The following is a 19,603-nucleotide window of genomic DNA, read 5'->3' as shown; positions in this document are numbered from 1 at the left end:
GAAAGCTCTCTGGGTTCTAGGCAGAAAGTTCCAGATCAATATGCTATATATTAGATGTCTTAATTGGGCATTATTAAGACCTGGTTCTGACGTCGAGCTGTGCTACTGACTAGTTGCGTTCTGTTGCCTTGTCATTTGGTGCTCAGTTTCCTAAATTAAAAACTAGGTCACCTCTAAAGCCCCTCCTTTGAGATGATTCAAGCTGAGTGTGTAACCACTGACTCATTTGAACTATAGGGCATCTTTGGGAAGAATAAGGGATTTATAGATGGTGGAGGTGTAAGTTTTTCCTACAGTGTAAAGCACTTTCAAAATGGAGACAACAGCTGTGGTACAGGATCCTTCTAATTTTACTGAAACAGGTTAGCCCTACAAATAAATACTAGCCTGAGTTAGGGTTTCTATTAGGACTCGGAGTTAGGGAACCTGCGCCTTTCCCTCAGTGAAGGTGGGGCTCCTGGGAAACAGATGTCCTTAATTTGTGTCACGACTTGTAATTTGGGTTTTTTTTATTTTATGAAGATAAGTGCCTTATCAAAATTAAGGTTTTCTGAGGGCAGGGACAGTTCTGCCTGTCATTTTGATACTATCAACAGATTTTTAGGAAATTCTATGTAAACATGTTTGCTCAGGGTGTTAAATTTTCCAGTTAGAAAGCTGGGGGTCTAGAAAGTGAAGTTGAATGATCTTAAAATATTGACGACGACAGAGTTGACAGTTTGAACTTTTTACCCAGTTTGTGTGACTTGGCTTAGTGAAGGAGGAAAAAAAAAAACCAGGGAGGACAGCTGATTCTACCTCTTTTCTTACCTGTTGTTTTTATTTAAATGTTTTATTGGGGACTGTTGGGGGACAGTGTGTTTCTCCAGGGCCCATCAGCTCCAAGTCGTTGTCCTTCAATGTAGTTGTGGAGGGCGCAGCGCAGCTCCAAGTCCAGTCGCCATTTTCAATCTAGCTGCAGGGGCGCAGCCCACCATCACATGTGGGAATTGAACCAGTCAGTGGCAGCTCCTTCAATCTAGTTGTGGAGCGTGCAGCTCACTGGCCCATGTGGTAATCGAACCAGCAACTCTGTTGTTCAGAACTTACGTTCTAACCAACTGAGCCATCCAAACGCCCCTCGTAAGTGGTTTTTCTCTCACCTTAGAATGAGATGCCAGGCTCTCCTTTGTAATGCTTCTTTTAACACTGAGTTGGAAGTATGGGGCTCAGATGGTGGCCTATATTTGGATGTAGTCAGGAAATTGCGTGAAATCTACAACGGGGCATCAACAAGCAATGTTAAGCATTTTCTAGAGGGATATAACTGCTGCTTTTTTTTTTTAAGGGGAACAGGGTTTTTATTCGGGAACTGTGTTCTTCCAGGACTTTTTTTTCCAAGTCAAGTTGTTGTCCTTTCAATCTTAGTTGTGGAAGGCGCAGCTCAGCTCCAGGTCCAGTTGCCGTTGCTAGTTGAAGGGGGCGCTGCCCACCATCCCTTGCAGGACTCCAGTTGAACTGGCAACCTTGTGGTTGAGAGCCCACTGGCCCATGTGGGAATCGAACCAGCAGCCTTCGGAGTTAGGAGCATGGAGCTCTAACCGCCTGAGCCACCGGGCCGGCCCCATAACTGCTGATTGTAGAGAGGTGTCAGTTGCACAGGAAGAACAGTCCAGCTTACCTAAGCTTGATGGAAGTCTCTTCCAGGTGGAATTGGATGCCCCCTCGTTTCAAGCCAACTGGTTTGTGAGTTCATCCTTTAGGAGCGGGATTCACATGAACCAGTTGTCTTCAACAGATTCATTCACTTCAGTTACTGGGAGCCTTCATGATCAGGGTCTTGGGTTGGTGCTGCCTTCACAGGAGCTCTGGCCCCTACGCCCCCTGCCCCCACAAGCAAGGCAGGCAGAACCAGCCAGGCCTCCAGGTGTGGATTCTAGGAAAGGTGGAGCCAGCCGCCCAGGTTTAAGGAGCCTGGACTCTAGACTGCACTCAGTATTTTGGAGCGTCCCTCTGTCGGTCCCCTGGGAGGTCTGTCCCTACTAACGTCTGCGGGAGCTGAAGACGAGAAACGAGCTGCTAAGGCATCCCCACGCCTGGTCCTAGGTTAGGCCTCCTGGTCCCGCGCGTTCCAGTGGGTCGGGCTCCCCGGCGCCCATGCAAATAAGCCCCGGCGTGGTCCCGCCTCCCCGCGGCTCCGGAAGCGGCGCCCCGCGCACCCCGCTCCACTCACTCCCAGCGCCAGCCTGCGCTTCCGCCGGTCCCAGCGCCTGATCGACGGCAATGGCGGCGCGGCGCGCGCGGCCCGTGAGGGTGCTGGTGGATATGGACGGCGTGCTGGCCGACTTCGAGGCCGGCCTCCTGCGGGGTTTCCAACGCCGTTTCCCCGGGGAGCCGCACGTGCCGCTGGAGGAGCGCCGCGGCTTCTTTGCTCGGGAGCAGTACAGAGCCCTGCGGCCGGACCTGGCGGTAGGGAGTGGGGGTGATGGGCGCAGCGCGGGGTTGCCCCGGGAGCGGGGAGCCCAACCCCATAGGAAGGACACCACCGAGTAAGGAGCCCTCCCCTTGGACAGCATGAGCTCTGTTCCATCTCCCGAGACACCCCCTTACTGTTTCAAATTAACAAAACTCACTTCAGAATCCACAGTTCACCCCAGGACCAGAAATCTCCCCAGGAACCTTACTTTGAGCCTTCGCTGGGGCTAAACCTGCTGGCGGCAGAAGCCAGGAACGGAGCACTGTATCTTTCAGGACAAAGTGACCAGTGTGTATGAAGCCCCAGGCTTTTTCCTAGACTTGGAGCCCATCCCTGGAGCCTTGGAAGCCATGCGGGAGATGAACGCCATGCAGGAGTGAGGAAGGGTGGGCGGGAGGGGCCGGGGGGTGGGTGCAAGGGCTGGCACCACCCGAGCTGTCTAACCCGCCCCTTCCTTCCCTGCAGCACCGAGGTCTTCATCTGCACCAGCCCTCTGAGGAAGTACGACCACTGTGTGGGCGAGAAGGTGTGGCTGCCCCAGCACCTCCCAGGCAAACCTAGCTTCCTAAATCCTGGGTTTTAAAATAAACCAGCAGAAACACAGGAAGTGCCCGCTGGGGTAGAGGGGAGGCCTACCTCAAGGGCTGCAGAACCCACTACACCTACTTCCTCATTGGCCTTGAATGCGGCCGCTTAGGCCCTACTGACAGACCTGTGCCCCCTCCACAGTTTCGCTGGGTGGAGAAGCACCTGGGGCCCGAGTTTGTGGAGCGCATTATCCTGACGAGAGACAAGACGGTGGTCTCGGGGGACCTGCTCATCGATGACAAGGACACCATTCGAGGTTGGATCTGTTTTCCTTGGCAACCTCCAGGCATCTGGCCTGCTGGGATTTTGGAGAGGGAGCAAAAATAACCAGATTATAGATTGCATGTTCGCTGCCTTTTCCCCCGTGTCCTGTCCCAGGCCAAGAGGAGACCCCAAGCTGGGAGCACATCTTATTCACCTGCTGCCACAACCAGCACCTGGCCCTGCCCCCGACAAGGAGACGGCTGCTCTCCTGGAGCGACAACTGGAGGGAAATCATAGGCAGCAAGAGGGCAGCCGTGCAGCGGGACCGATCGGGCCTAGGGCCTCTCCAGGACTAAGCTGAGGGCCCAGGGCCCTGGACAATAGCTGAGGAAGGGAAGGCAGGCCAGCAGGGAACCCCAGCACAGCTGAGTGACAGGGCATCGTGGCGATGAGCCCTGGCACCAGGGCGATACAGTAATCTCTGCTCTCACAGGCCAGCCCCCTGGCAGCGCCCAAGATGGCTGGCATGGAAACATGGTGGGACATTAGTCAGGAACCTTTTAATAAAACACTCTGGCTTGCTGCTCTTTTCAGGCCCTTTATTTGGGAAAGTCAAGGAACAGGAGTCCGAGGGCAGCAGTTGGAAAGGTGGCTGATGAGGCCTTCCCTTCTCTATCTCCAGTGGCTCCAGAACCTGCCCCACCTCCAGGCCCACCTGGAAACCATTCCTCTCACATCTGCCTTTCCTTGGCCATGTAAGAGGTCAACCATAAAGGAGTACAGATGGCCAGGACTCCCCATTGCTCCTGAACCCCAGCTTTCCATGGGGGTCCCACATCCCTACCCGTGCTGACCAGCATATACTTGGACTCTGAGCCACACATTGTCAGTATCTGGTCCTCCGTCTCCCTTGAACACCACTCGTGTTGTGTCCCTGACGCCCTCCTGAGCCGGATATATTTCCAGAGGCAGGAACTCTTCCCCACTTAACGCTGATGGCAGAGGAGGAGGGCCAGGCTCTTGCATGGGCGCCGTGGGGTGGGGAGGGGAGAAGATGCGTCTCCAAGGGTTTGTGTCTGTATTCTGATGTCATCACCCTCATGGCGTTGGCATTAATGCCTAATGGCGTCACTCAGGAGCAGGGACCACATCTTCATCTTTGAAGCCCTAACATGGTGCCTGGCAGAATGGCCTGTGGGGATAAACAGTTAATCCTGGGCCATAGAGTTCTCTAGGCCAGCATTCACCGTGCCCAGTGCCCAGCCTGGAGAGCTTGTGGGGCAGGTACCCAGCCTCCACAGCCCTGGAGTGGGCGAGACAGCTTCCCAGCTTCCCACAGCCCCGAGATACTTTTAATGCGGCTTCTCACTTCTATTCCTCAAAATGACTCCCGACACTTGTGTTAAGGGAGAATGCTCGTTTCCTCAAGCTCAGCCAGTACTCCTAAGCCCCAGGCCCAGCTGCTCCTCAGAACCACCTGCCAAGCCTCTGGATCTAGGGAACCGGTTGCTTCTTACAGGGGGTGACAGCCTGCCAGTGGGGTGGGTCAGGAGGCAGGACCTTGACCTCCAGTTGGTCAAGAGTGCCAGCCTATGAAAATGGCACTGCCTCTGATTTCCTTCTCCGTGTATCTCAAAGTCTGGCTTCCTCAACTCATCTGATGCCTTTCATCATAGTGTAAATACCTGTCCTGCTGAGAAAACTCACCTGTAAAATGGCTAAAAAGTCACCATGGGGGAGAGTGCTCTGTGGGAACTATGCTGCTCCTGCTTCCTAAGTCCCCACCAGGATTTTGGTCTTGGCTCTGGCAAGAAGGGTGCCATGGCCTTGAGGTCTTGGCTCAGGGCTGCTGTGGGACCTCGGTCTTTGGCAGTGGGATACCCAGGGCAGAGTGAGCCGGCCGGCGGCGGGCTTCAGCCACTTGGCTCGGGGAACAGAAGTCTTCCAGGAAGATCTGGGCCAGGTTCCGGAGCCTCGTGTTGGCTGAGAGAGAGAAGCGCAGCATGCACTGGACCACGGGCGTGGCAGTCAGCTCGGGGTGGGAGCCAGGGCCCGGCGAGCTCAGGTACATGATGGTGGTGACAGCGGACAGCACGGTCTCCTCGTTGGGACTGGACAGGCAGTTGATGATGAGCGGGATGCCCCCTGTCTGCAGGATGTGTTCCTGGTTGGCCCGGTCTGAGCACAGGTTACAGATGCCTCCTGGAGGAGAGCAAGGGAAGTGATGCTTCAGCCCCGGCCTCCTCCCGTCTCCCCTCCCAGCTTCTCTCTGCCCACTGAGTCCCAGGTAAGGCCCAGGCCTGTGAGAAGGTGGCCCATAGATGGGATCCAAAGTACATTCTTGTCTCCAGCCCTTCCGTTCAGGGTTCCAGAAAGGCCTGCCTGCCGCTGCCAGCCACCGCCTAACCTTCTGGAAGTAGGAATTAATCCCTTCTCTTGGCTCAGCCAGTTCAATGGTTGGTAACACTTCCCCCCTTTTTTAAAGTCAGAAACAAAACCTACAATATAGCTTCACTTTAGAAGAATTTAAAAATATAGGTATGATGATGGTTTCGTGGGTATATACATATGTCAAGACTTATTGTACCCTTGAAATGGACAATTTATTATACCTCAATAAAGGTGTTAAAAAGTAGAAAGAAGCCAAAATATAAACCATCTTAATCCATCTCGACATTTAACTTTTTTTTTTTTTAAAGGAGCGCAGCTCATAGTGGCCCATGTGGGAATCAAACTGGCAACCTTGGTGTTATGCGCACTGCACTCTAACCACTGAGCAAACCGGCCACCCACCCACCCCCGTTGGTTTTTTTGTTGTTGTTTTTTACTTTTGGTACATTATAGAAATAATTCTCTCTTTTTTTTAAATCTTTATTTTTATTTATTTGTTTTAAGGAGGGCGCAGCTCACAGTGGCCCATGTGGGGATCGAACTGGCAAACTTGGTGTTATTAGCACCATGCTCTAACCAACTGAGCTAACCGGTGACCCCTCAACATTTGCTTTTCATCCATAATTTAAATATGTGAATACATATATTAAAAAAAAAGATCAGGTACTCTCCTTACTGTTCTATAAGCCAGCTTTTCTCATTTTTCATTTAACAATGTATTGTGAACATCCATACGTGCCAAGAAACCTACAATCGTAGCATCATTTAATGGCTATGCAGTGTACCATTAGGTGTGACTCCCCTACCTATGGCTCCGTGGGTGTTCCTTTTTGGCCTCACCATGTCCTGCGTTCTTATGTGGGGAGCGGGAGCAGAGACCCCGCAGGCCGCCCCGCACAACAAATGGCGCAGCGAGCAGGGTCTCCCGCAGGACTCCCTGCACGACATGGACCCCACAGCGTCACCATTTTAGTGAAAGATGCCAAGGCTATTGAGTAACTTGCCCAAAGTCCCAGAAGATGGGGAGCCTTTGCTACTCCCACAGGAAAGGGTGTTCCTCTAGAAGCTCCAAGGACAACTAATCCTGCTGTGGGCAGATGCCAGGCTCAGCCAGGAACAGGGACAAGGGGACACACTCTGCGAGGCCCCTGGCTTCGCAGACACACCTACACCATCTCTTTGGAGCTGAGAGTGGTGGACCAGCCTCCTACCCACACTGCAGACTCAGGTTCAGTGGGGGATGGGAGATGGGACTTAGCTCTGCTGTGAAGTACAATAAAACCAAGATGAAATCATTCTCTAGTGAATTAGTCATCATCACAGGCAGGTGTGCCGGGGCGGGACCCTGCCAGCACGGCCAGGGGATAATCAGATGGCAAGAGCTAGAGGGTGGGGGCAGGACGAGGCCTCAGGGCAGAAGGCCCCACCTGTTCCCCTTGAGCAGGCCTGGGAAGCCTCCAAGGACAGATCAGGTACCTGCCAGGGCTCACCAGCTGCCTGCGCCCCAACCGCAGGGAATTCTTGAAGCCCCTCTGCCTTGCTGGCAGTGACCCTCAAAGACAGAAAGGGGAGTGAGGGCCTGGAAAGAGAAGGGCTCTGGCGGTAAAAACGCTGAGCTGCAGCTCTCAAGATCCAGCCAGAGACCCATGAGAAGCTGATGCTGCAGCTGCTTTGAGCTCTCGTACCTGAGTCCACCCTGTAAATGTACCCCGAAGAACTAGAGAGGGCTGAGGAAACAGAGCAACACAAAACCTAGACGCTTTCTTAACGATGCCCAATAGCAAACTGGTTAAATAAATTATGGTAAATTTATACGCTGGGAAATTATACAGTTCTAAACATCATGTTTTCAAAGAATATTATTTAATGTGGGAAAATGCTTGCAACACAAGGTTAAGAAAAAGTGGATATCAAATTGTATCTACAACTACAATTTAAAAAAGGGGGGGGGGGAAGGTCCAAGAAGATGTCACCTCTTCTGAGAGCTTTCCATGACCCCTGTAATAAGTTCCTCTCTCCAGCATGCCCTCCCCTTGTCGCCTGGTTTTCTTTCATTTATTCATATTTAAGTTATTTGTCAACATGTTCATTGGCTATTGCCCAACTAAACTACAAAGTCCATGAGGATGGGGACTTTGTCTTCTCCCATTCTGTGTGCTGGCGTATAGCAGGGTCTGGATAATAACTGTTAAGTGAATAGATACATTAAAAGACAGGCTATAAACACACCAAAATGTTAATAATGGTAACTATTTCTGTGTTAATTTTAATGTTCTTGGCTAATTTTAATGTTCTTTATTCTTTTCTTTATTTTCCAAGTTTTTCTCAATGAAAATGTTATTTTCACAACCAGGAAAAAGAACGTATTACCTTTCAAAGTGGAATTTCACTCAGAAAGGAGTATAATTCATCAATTGATACCATTTAAGAAAAGGAAAAAGGAGAAAATATTCATAGAATATATGACAGAGGACTCATATCTAGAATATATGAAGAACCTCTGCATATCAATAAAAGATAAATAACCCCCAAAAAATGAACAAAAGCACTTGAACAAGTCACCAAAGTACAGATATATACGAAAATGTGCTCATCATTATGTATCAGAGAAGTGAAAATTAACACCACAGTAAGAAACACTCCCATCATAATGGCTAAAACAAAAAAGACTGACATTACCAAGTGTTGACGGAGAGGCAGAGCTACTGGAACTTCCATACGCTGGGGATGGGGAGTGTAACACGGTATAATTATGTTGGAAAACTATTTGGCAGCTTCTGACAAAGTTAAACATATATCTACTCTATAACTCAACAACTGCACTCCCACCTGAGAAAAACGAGTACATATGTACATAAGGAATCTACCCAAGAGAATGGAGTACGTCTGTCTGTATACAAGACTTGTACACAAATGATCTTAACACCTTTATTCATAAAGGCTCCAAACTAGAAACAACTCAAACCTCCAACAACAGGTGAATGGATGAAAACATTGTGGCATATTCACACAAAAAACATGAACTAGTGACACTGTAACAATTTGGATTAATCTCAAAAACATCACTGAGTGAAAGAAACTAGACATGAGAGAACATCTGTGTGATTTACATGAAGTCCAAGAACAGGCAAAACTCATCCACAGGGGCGAGGGGAGGAGTGGTGACCTCACGGAGGAAGATACTGACTGGGAAAGGGTCTGAGCGGCCTTTCTGGGGAAATGGGAACATTCTATATCTTGATTTAGTTGCTGGTTGTACAGATGTACACACACCTTAACGAACTTAAAAATACATCAAACTGACATTTAAGACATGTGCGTTTCACTATATTAATCATGCTGTAATTTAAAAAACGGTTACCAAACAAAAAAAGAGAACAAGTTCTGACTGGCTGAGGAACACGTTTTGGACAAACCAGACAGGACAGAGAAAAAGAGAATACGAAGCAAAAGCAGGGCCCTTCTAGACACAGGGAACCACAGAAACCCCCGGGAGAGGCAAGGGAGACCCCCAAGTGCAGCCTGGCATGAGAGCTGGCGGCTCGGAGAGGTCAGGTCCGTGACCTGGGGTCACACCGCAAGTAGGGCATAGTTGCTGGGAGTGACAGGAGGGTCTAGGCATTGTCTCAGGGATTAAATGAGGTCATGCAGACAAGTGCTTAGCCAGCACCTGGCGCCTGGGGGCTGGGTGAGCCCAGGGTGAGAGTCGCCCAAGACATTATGGAATCTGAGGACCCGCCCACCCCAGCACTCGGCTGGCCAGACCATCCCATGTCCAAATCTTTTTTGGGGGCTGTGTTCTTGGGTTTTACTTTAGCCTCCTGAAAATGGTTCTTTCTGAAGTTTCAAATTTGAGGGCAAGAACAGTGTATTGAGCAAGCTACCATTATGTGTAAGAGGAGGGGTGGGGGACGTATATGTATATGTATCCGCTCACATCTGCTGGCTCTACGTGAGGTGGGAGCAGTGTGGAAAGGGCAGGAATAGAAGTTGAGACTTCTCTAAAAATACCATACAATGTAGTTTTGACTTAAACTGATGGATGTTTCATATAATGAAAAACATCAAAAGAAAAAACCATCATGGCTTTTTCATACTTGTGACCTAGATATTTCACTTCTAGAATTTATCCTATAGATACACTCTCAAAAGTGAAAAGAAAAAAAAAAGACACACAAGTAAGGTTATTCACTGCAGCTCCGCTTGTGAGAGCAAAATGAAACCAGCTAAATGTCCATCCCCAGGGGACTGGCTAAATGTCCTCCCTCCATGCCATGGAGTACCACACAGCACCTACAAAGAATGAGGTGGTGCTTGCCTGTGTGTCCAGATATGTTACTAAGTTTTAAAAAAAAACAATATAGATATACCACCACATATGTATAACATGCAAAAAAGTACTCATACAAATATATACATTTGTTTGTAAATCCCGAAACTATCTCTGGGAGGATACACAAGAAACTAGTAATGGTGTTTACCCCCAGAGATGGCTACAGAGGGAGTTACCTTTCACTTCATACCCTTTTGAATTTTGTACCATGTGAATCAATTCTGCATTCACATAAATTAATAAAAGAAACACAAGTACCCTGCTTGTGCCTAGAACTAAGAGGAAGGAGAATTGGTCTTTGCAAGTCAGGGAGGGATGGCTGTGGCCACCCTAGTCCGGGTGAGAATAGCCTGGAGCCAGCCTTCTTTCTGAGACAGTGAAGAAGGAAGTGACATCACCTCCTTCTTGTAAAGCGAATCCTGCCACAGGTGGGCTGCTGAAGAATTTCTTTTTAAGCAGAAAGATGTATGACCCCAGGAACCTAACTGACCAGGGGGAAGAGGTACAGGGGAGCCCCAGAGTATGGAGGATGGAGTGAAGGCTGTGTGGGGGGCAGATCCAATTAGTATGCCACTGAGGGCTTAGGGGACTCGAGTAAGCAACTCAATTTCTCTACATCTCAGTTTCTTCATCAGTAAAGTGGGCAGAGAATTAAGTAATGTGATTTAGGTTCCTTCCTGGCACACAGTAGATGTGGACCAAGCATGCACCTGTTTACAGCCCCCGAGGCTGGTGCAGGGCCATACCAGCAACACATACACACACAGAAAAGGGCTGATACATACAGTAGAGTTTAACAACAATAAAGTCAGTATCTGTGTAACCAGCACCGACCTCAAGAAACAAAACACTGAACGCGATGCAGATGCCTCCTCCCTGTGTCCCTTCCTGATCCAATTCCCTCCCTCCCTCAGAGGTGAATACCTTCCTGATTTGTAATAATTTAACAAAAATTTTAATAAGCAGAAACATTTAGATTTGAATTAAAAAATCACTTTTATGCACACATCCCTAAATACTATAGTTCCTTTCTGCCTGTTTTTGGACTTTATAGAAATGGAATCACACCGTACCGTACATATTGTTATATGACTAGCATTATTTGCTTACCATTATGTCTGTAACATTACTGCATGCAGCTGAGCTGTAGATTGTTCATTTACCTTGCTAAATAGTATCAATGTCCTACACTGTGGGTATTCATTCTACTGTTAACTGTTTCCAGTTTGAAATTGTTACAATGTTGCTACCGTGTTTCCCTGAAAATAAGACCTAGCTGGACAATCAGCTCTACTGGGTCTTTTGGAGCAAAAATTAATATAAGACCCGGTCTTATATAACAATATAATAATATAGTACTGGGTCTTACATTAATTTTTGCTCCAAAAGACGCATTAGAGCTGATTGTTCAGCTAGGTCTCTTTTTCAGGGGAACAGGGTAGTGACATTTTTGCACACGTGTCCGGATGTGCATGTGCCCTAACCTTATGAATGTACGCACAACTGCTGAGTTATGGGAAGCTTCTTCAATTTTACTCAATGTTTTCCAAAGACAGGCTCTGAGGCTTTGTCTACCAGCCTTTTTCTGAGCACCACCACCATCTGGTGGCAGCTATATGTGTTACAGGAAATAGAACACAGGGAAAAGGATTTAACCTGAATTCTGGGAGGCAACCTACTTGAACCGTGTTGTTTTGTTTTGTGTTTTACTTTTATTAGCATTTATTTGATGCTGAACTTACTCCTCGGCCATAAGTTTTTGTTCCTTCAGTTCCCTCTGCGAGATCTTTTTCTTCCACGCAACCTCCTCTTCTGGTTTCGGAACAATCTGCTCTTCTTCAGTGAGGAGCATCTCAATGTGGCAGGAGAAGCTCATATACGGGTTACTCCGCCCGTGAGCTAAGTTCTGCACCACATCTTGGGAGCTTTGTTCACCTGGATGTGCTCAATGACCACAGAGTCTACATAGAAACCCTTAAGGTCAGCATTACTCTCTGCATTTGTAAGCACGTGCAGTAAAAATTCTGCACTCTTTTTGAGCCACCGACCCTGAGTCCAACCCCACTGTTTGGCCTGGGCACAACCTCCCAAACTCCACCATTGTAACGACGGAATGGCACACATTGCTTCTGTGACGTGACATCCTTTAGCTACTTGGTGGCTTTTCAGATATGCATACCCTTGGTGGCCTAGGCAATTTCATGAGTGTTCTCAAAATGAACCTGTAGATCTGAACCTCTCAATTTACATGATTTTGTGGGGTTCTCTGGGTCAAGTGAACCATTTTCAGGTTGCCTCTGGCCGCTTTCGGGAAGAGCTTGAACCCTGTTTTAGTACCAAGACCACCAAGTATTCTGTGATATCCTAGGATTCAACCAGCTTTCACAGAAGTCAGGAATTCTCTTCTGGTTCCTGTATGTCTCCACACAGCATGCGATGGGGCAGGTGTACAGCACACCTGAGAGCCAACCAACAGTGCTTTGGACAAACATTTCCAAAGCAATGCCAAAGGCTGCCAGAGTTTTTATTTGGGGCATGAGCTCCAAATACTCATTCAAGTATTTGCTGAGATTCTGGCTTTATATCTAGTTCCCCCAATTCACCCACTTCCCACCCGTCTCAAACAAGGGCAGCCAGCACCATCTCCCAGTGGGTTTCTCTTAGACACCAATGAAACGTGGCCCTGGGCCAACAAGGACTTCTCACCAGAACCACCTCACGGATATTTTGGAGGTGGCAAGGTAACAGTGGAAACAAAGAACCAGGGAGGAAGACACACTGGACTCTGAGCCTTGGATCTGCCAGCTTGGTCCCCTGGGCACTGAACCTGGATCCAGGCAGACCGAGGCCATCTCCTGGCTCCAATTGTCACTAACAGTGTGAGCTTCAGGCAATGGACCGAACCTCACTGAGGTGTTGTTTCCTTACATGTAGAGGGCTTAGGACTGACTACCTGCCTCGCAATGGACAGCAGATCCAGAGACCTCGCAGGCAGTTCTGGAACAAGGTAGGCATGAGCTTGGTGAGGAGTGGGAACATGGTGGGCATGGGGTAGGCATCCAGAAGAGCTTTTGATCATAAGTAGCTTTTTATCATAACAGCTCCCAAACCACAGCCCTGGACCCTGAGGGGAGAAAAAGCAGCTAGGACTGCAACCAAAGGGTAAATAAAATAGTTCTAAAATTGTTATAATGGGCAAATCTACAAAAGGCCAAAAAAGGAGAAGGTACAGAGGAGACTTGAAAACCCCTGTTTATTATCTGTAATTAGGGTTTCCAGGCGGGAATTCCCACCCATCCTCAGGAATTTTTTTCACTTTCCCGTTCCCAAATCCCAAGAAAAGTTGGTCGGGAAATTGGGAAAATCAGCTCCTTGAACCCAGATGGTTGGTAGTATCGGCCGTCATTTTGTGGAAATGATTCATCGTGGAGAACAGAAAACAGTTTGTATCTCGGGATTCAGGAAAGGGAAAGCGAAAAAAATTCCTGAGAATGGGCGGGAATTCCTGCCTGAAAATCCTATCTGTAATTGCTATAACTAGATTCTTCTTCAGGGCTGCAGCTATATGACCAGGGTGTTTCCTAGGTCACAGCAAGATGACCTCCACAGAGAGACAATGGTCGGGGATACCAGCTCACCACTGGCGAGTGACTGCCGTGGCTTTCAGGCCAGCTGCCACAACGGACAGACATAATTGCAGCCAAACCAAAGCGCTTCAGCCTTCAGAGAGCAGGCAGAGCCGCTTGACAAGAGAAGTCCTACCTCAGAGCTGAACCATCAGCCACCATGGAAGGAAGGAAGCCTGTGACAGTGGTGGGCTTCAGGGACAGATGGAAGGAAGCCTGCATTCTGACCCTGGCCTGCCATTAACCAGCCGAGGGGCAGCTGTCTGTGCCTCAGTTTCCTCATCAGTAAAATGAGGGGTTTACAATTTTTTTATAGCTTTCACAGTCCACAACCCTAGGAATTAGGAACTCCTCTAAGGGCAGGAAAGTGGCCAAGAGAACAGCTTCTAGAATCTGACAGCCTTGGGTTTAAGTCTCAGGTCCCACCCACACTCTTTAAATGTTTGACCAACCCATTGACCCTTTCTAAGCCTCAGATTCCTGACTGGAAAATGCATGTTATGAGGACACCGCTTCTAGTGCTACCTCAGGGTCAAAGGCGATAAGGCACAGGAAGTCGGGGCTGGCATACAGAGGGTGCCCCGTAAGTGCAGCTATTGCGACAGGTCCTAGCAAGCGCGACAGCACCAGTGCACACCGGACAGTCAGGCTCACATCACCTAATAGCACCTGGACACCTGCAGAAGGCTAAGGATCAACCTTATCTTTTCCTTATTTGATGATGTTTTTCCAGGAGGAAGAAGCCCTGGCGCAGACAGGTGGCTCGTGAAAAGACATGATCTCATCCCACCTCGCCTCCGGGAGAGGAGGGAACTGTTATCCTCAAAGGGGCTCCGGGTACCTGGGGATCTTGCAGCAGCAGACATTTTATCTCATTTAATTCTCTCAACAATTCTGTGAGGCAGGTACTGTTATTGCCCACCTGACAGATGATGGAAGAAGGGAAACCACGCACCCAGGGTTAAGTGGGGGAGCGAGGACTCGAACCCAGGCCTGCCTGACCCCAACGCCCAGCTCTTACCACACTCACTATGTTCCTTGCCAATAAACGGACATTAGTTTTGGTTCTGCGAGCCACGGCCACAGGCAATCTAACCCAGCTCTCTCTGCCAGTTATTCTGGAACCACCCCCACTCAGGGCTGCAGTGCCAAGTCACGGCCAGTACTCTGCACCTTTGGGGCCCTTCTCTCACCTTCCCCAGACCAAAAGGCCAGAGTATTCAAGACATAAGAGATAAGCAAGGCTGGGCCGTGCCCTCACAGAGATCACAATCTCAGGCCTGCCACCAGAGATAAAAGACTAGGAGCTACAAAGCGCAGCACAGAGCCTTGTAACCGCAGGACAAGTGCCTGACAGTGTTTTCCATTTCGTGCCAGAGACATTAAGAGGAAAGGAAATGACAGCGGTAACAAAATATGCCTCTAAGTACCACTGGGGCTCTCCTTTTAAGTTATGCACAATAAATGAAAGAGAAATTTAATCTGTAGACGATCCCATGGAGGGATTCAATGCTGAGAAAACTACTGCTCCTGGGATTAGGGACCTTGCTCTAGTGGGAAGAAAAACGAAGAGAAAAGGAGAAAAAAAGTGGCTGGGAAAAGTGAAACTGGGAAGCTGCCCAGGAGAGCAAGAACCCAGGCCAGGCCCAAGTCTCACCCATAGCTCCCAGCTCAGTGGGCCGGGATCTCAGTGCTCTGCCTTAGGAAAGTTGCTTCCTGGTTCCGTAAAAACTTTTCTTGGGTGACTGCTCTTTTTAGGCAACTTTTCTCCGGAGTCAAAGCTTGAGTAGGAGGAGCTCTATCACCCCCCGGTGACGTTCGTGCTTCTGCAGGGGCCACCATCACCATTCAGATGGCAGAAGCTTTGGAGCTGAGGTACAAAAAGTGAGGGGATAGAGGACTTCCATTGGAGAAAATCTTAAAGGGACCCATTTTTGAGAATACTCATTTAGCATAATAATCTTCTGGAGGGGCACAGACATGAGCTGGCACCACTTTACTAGACCTGGGCAACTGGGGCTCCCATCTCTGGCACAGCTTTAGAGGGCCTCACTCTGGCCCTCTCCACAGGTTGAAAAATCCAAGGAGCCTTCTCAAAGCACATCCTCCCTTCCCCACACCTGGAGCTCCAGGCCCTGAACCTGCTCCCACAGCTGCATGGGCCCCTTTCCTAGATCCTGACTCCCAGGGGTGAACCCCATTATTGGTGTCTACACTCCTAAGTCCAAGGAATTGTCCCAGGGCAGGTGTGCATGGGGGTGTGTGAACAGAGCTGGGATGTCCACACAATGTGTGAGACCTGTCATGGTTAGAAGAGAAGGAGGGGCGACCCCCATTGGTACTCTAGCACCAGGTAACACACATGTTAGGGGCAGACCTGGATGGCTTTTTAAAAATTGAAATCACACTTATCTATGACGTACTCAGGAAAAAAAGAAGTGTTACTTGGTTCTATCAAGGCTTTTGATCTAATTTCTAAATTACAGGAAATAAAGGGGACAGAAGACAATAGAACAAACTAAATGACACCATCAAGAGGCAACTGTCTAGACAATGTGGAAGGCGGGAGCTTCTGCAGAACTGGTCTGGATCCTTCAACAATTAATCTTATGAAAAAAGGGTCTACTAACGAATAAAAGATAATTTATGCAGTGACTTACTTCAGAAGAGTACCATATGGAAAGATAGGGAGTGGGGTAGAGTAACTTTACAGTAGAGAGACCTAATGAACACTACCTCAGTGAGTGATCAAGGTCACCATCAACAGTAATAAGTCATGTTGGTAGTAGATACCTTCGATATGATGTGAAGAGAATGGCACTTTACCTCCATGGTCATGCTCCCCAAAACCCATAAACCAGTCTAATCATGAGAAAGAAAAAAAAAAAAAAATCAGGCAAATCCCAACAAGGGACAAGCTACAAAATACCTGACCTGTATTCCTCCAAACTGTCAAAAAAAGGGAAGCCTAAGAAACTGGCACAGCCCAGAGGAGCCTGAGATGTGACAACTGAATGTAATGTGGCATCCTGGATGGGATCCTAGAACAGAAAAAAGACAGGGGAAAACTAAGGAAATCTGGATAAAGTACAGGCTTTAGTTAATAATAATGCATCAATATTTTGGTTTATTGATTGTAACAAATGTACCATACTAATGTAAGATGGTAATACCAGGGAAACTGGGTGTGGCATTTATGGAAACTCTCTGTATTATCTTTGCAATTTTTCTAAAACTGTTAAAATACAAAGTTTATTTAAAAGAGAAAGAGAGAGAGATTGAGATCTAAGGGTGCAACAGATTAAATGCATGGGTCCTGAATTGGATCCTGACTCATACAAACAACAACAAAAAACGTCTCTTTGGGAACTATTAGAGAAATTTGCATAAGTGGGTACTAGGTGACAATGGAATTATTATCGGAGGTTTCTTTCCCTACATAAATAAGGTTCCTTTCACTATATAAAGAAATGTTATTTTTGAAAGATGCATGCTGAAAAAATAATTTTTGTTTGCCCTTAGAATAAATTCCAAGCTCTTTCCCATGGCCTAGATCTAAGACCCTGTAAGTTCTGGTGCCGCTGCCTCTCTAACCTCACTTTGTGCCACTCGCTGCTTCACTCACCACAATCCTGCCCTAGCAGCCTTCCTTCTGGGTCCTTCTGCCTTAAGGTCCTCGCCCAACATGCACCTCTGCCTAGAATGCCTTCCCATGACCGACAAAACGGAAGTTGCATCTACCTCCTATTGCTCTGTCTCGTCATCCTGTTTCTTTCCTTAAGAGCCTCAGCTTTTTGGTTTGTTTGCTCACCACCTGTCTCCCCCTGCTAGAATGTAAATTCTTGAGGGTAAAGACCTTTCTCAGCTTGTTCGCCATCTCTCCAGCATTTAGAACAGCACCGTGCTCACACAGTTCAGGCCCAATAAATAGATGTCCAGTTAATGATTCAATAGATCTTAGACCATAACAAACACAGGAACCATAAGCCATTCCAAGTCACGTCTACGCCTCCTGACATTAAAACATTAAAATAAAGATGTTTAGGGCGGCCGGTTGGTTCAGTTTGTTAAAGCGCAGCGCTCATAACAACACCAAGGTCACTGGGCCAGTGAACTGAGCCCTCCACAACTAGATTAAAAACAACGACTTGACTTGGACCCGATGGGTCCTGGAAAAACACACTGTTCCCCAATAAAAAATTTTTTTTTAAATAAATAAAGATGTTTAAAAGAGCACTCAACTTTTTTCCCTCCAAGTGGCTTCAATCCATCCCCCCACTTATAATCTCATCACTCAGCCAGGAGGCGGGAAGGCAGACATGAAGAGGGAGTCCTGGGCTTAAGTTCCAGACCTGACTCAAGGTAGCTGTGACTTGGACAATCTGTGAACCACGAAGGTGGCACAGATGTCGCCAAGGTCTGCCATCGCAGCAGCTGAGGGACTACGAGATTCCTTTCCCAACTACTCATGTCTAACTCACTTATCTCACCACAGCCCATCAGGAATCTGGGAGACCGGTCCCATCCTTACCAATAGCAAACTCCACCAGGGTCTCATTCTCCTCAGACAGCGAATCGAGGAATAAATCTAGGACCTGCAGCTGTCGCAGATACTGGTAGTTGCTGGGGTCATAGGCGAAGTTGGCGAGGTTGGCCAGGACTTGCTCCTTGGCGTCTGCAACGGAAAAGCGACACTGGAGCCAGGTCCGGAGTGCGGTCACGCCGAACCCCTGGCCCGTCCCCTGGCCCCCACCCTGTCGCTCACTTGGGCTCTCCGTCTCCTGGAATTCCGTGACCAGCGCCTGCAGGTATCCCAGCCGTCCGACGTGGGGCTCGACCTTCGGCTTCTGGGACATGGTCGGGGCGGCGGGGTGTCCACGAGGGACAGGCAGGGGACTGTGGCAGATGAAGCCGGAAAGCCCAGCGAGAACCTCACTGGGCCTCCACGGGTCCGGACAAGGGCGCACCGGGAAGGGAAATAGGTTCCCTTCCTGGCTTCAGGTTCTGCGGGAATTTGCAGCTGGAATTGAGATGTGGGGAATGGGGCGGGATATCAGGATCTCGTCAGAGTTGGGCGTGAAAACCTAAATCGGGGCGCGGGAGACTAGGCTACGACTGCGCGCTAGATGAGGGAGAAGACCACCCAGACCCCGAGTAGTGGGCTTGATTTTCGGTTCGATTCTGGGTTTCCGGCGGAAGCGGCGCGTACCTTCCCCGGAAGGCGGAAAGGGGCGGGACCGTCGCTGAGCTCGCGCGTGCGCACTGCGCTTCTGCCGTGCTGCTCCGGCTCGTGGGGCGCTGCGTGTGTATTAAGCAGCCCCTCTAGGACCCTTAGCCGCTCACAGCGCCCATGTGGGGGCTAACTATATAGAAGCATCTCCAGAACCCCTTGCATCTGACGAGGGGGCGCAGGCCAACCTCCTCCACGAAGGGACGCCCCTCCGGAGTGGGCGTCGGCTCCTGTGCCCCCCATATGGGTCCTTTGACGATACCTTCTGGTCGGCTTTTCCAAAAAGCCGGGCGAACCTGGCACCCCCTGTTCCCCAACCCTGAGCTGAGTCTGCTATCTCTATCTCTGGCCAGAAATACGGGGAACTGAGTAAAGCTCTTTGTCAGCCCGGCGAATGGAGAGCGCTGGGCAGCACCGGCAGGCAGTAGGAGCTTCCGTTCACCTGAATATACCATTTGGGCGGCTTTCTGGGTCGTAGAGCCCTGGATGCTGAAGCTCTTTGGCCCAGTTCTTTCCTGGGGCTCCTCAGGAAGGTGGTGTGTGACCCAGACCGCGTAGGCACAGGGGATAAAGGACCAGGGAGGGAAGTGGCCCTGCCGTACTCCCATCGTGCTTGAAATGAAGGGGTAAAGGGGGCTTGGGCTGTGAGCTTCCTGAAGGCAAGGACCATGTTCCTTTGGTCCTGGGCCTAGCATGAGGACAGAGCGGCCACCATATTCCAGCTTGCCGTAGCCCCATTGGGAGCAGGCCCCACCTTCGTGGGCTCCGATCCCTGT

The 19,603-nt window shown here is 49.1% G+C and overlaps 2 protein-coding genes across 8 annotated transcripts; one reads left to right on the top strand and one right to left on the bottom strand.

Moving 5' to 3' along the window:
* Nucleotides 1-1,313: 1,313 nt before the first annotated feature.
* ARMC7 (armadillo repeat containing 7) lies at nucleotides 1,314-18,802 on the bottom strand. Of its 7 annotated transcripts, none has more exons than XR_002138501.2 (5): nucleotides 18,363-18,802; nucleotides 18,129-18,272; nucleotides 4,955-5,449; nucleotides 3,168-3,341; nucleotides 1,314-2,442 (listed from the first exon to the last, which is right to left on the bottom strand). XR_002138501.2 is itself a non-coding variant. In XM_019745545.2 (4 exons), the coding sequence occupies exons 1-3, from the start codon at nucleotides 18,451-18,453 to the stop codon at nucleotides 16,550-16,552; spliced, it is 324 nt and encodes a 107-aa protein (XP_019601104.1). In that variant the 5' UTR covers nucleotides 18,454-18,802; the 3' UTR covers nucleotides 5,320-5,449; nucleotides 16,532-16,549. The 7 variants fall into 7 exon arrangements, 4 of the variants coding, with proteins under 4 accessions (XP_019601103.2, XP_019601107.1, XP_019601104.1 ...); XR_002138502.2 differs by having other exon boundaries at nucleotides 3,168-3,338; XR_002138503.2 differs by lacking the exons at nucleotides 1,314-2,442; nucleotides 3,168-3,341 and adding an exon at nucleotides 3,832-4,439.
* NT5C (5', 3'-nucleotidase, cytosolic) lies at nucleotides 2,263-3,834 on the top strand. The gene is made up of 5 exons (XM_019745543.2): nucleotides 2,263-2,448; nucleotides 2,731-2,831; nucleotides 2,921-2,981; nucleotides 3,185-3,299; nucleotides 3,422-3,834. The coding sequence occupies exons 1-5, from the start codon at nucleotides 2,263-2,265 to the stop codon at nucleotides 3,601-3,603; spliced, it is 645 nt and encodes a 214-aa protein (XP_019601102.2). The 3' UTR covers nucleotides 3,604-3,834.
* Nucleotides 18,803-19,603: the final 801 nt, after the last annotated feature.

Source organism: Rhinolophus sinicus, linkage group LG15, assembly GCF_036562045.2.
Source record: "Rhinolophus sinicus isolate RSC01 linkage group LG15, ASM3656204v1, whole genome shotgun sequence".
NCBI lineage: Eukaryota > Metazoa > Chordata > Mammalia > Chiroptera > Rhinolophidae > Rhinolophus > Rhinolophus sinicus.
This window is presented reverse-complemented; position numbering and strand designations above follow the sequence as displayed.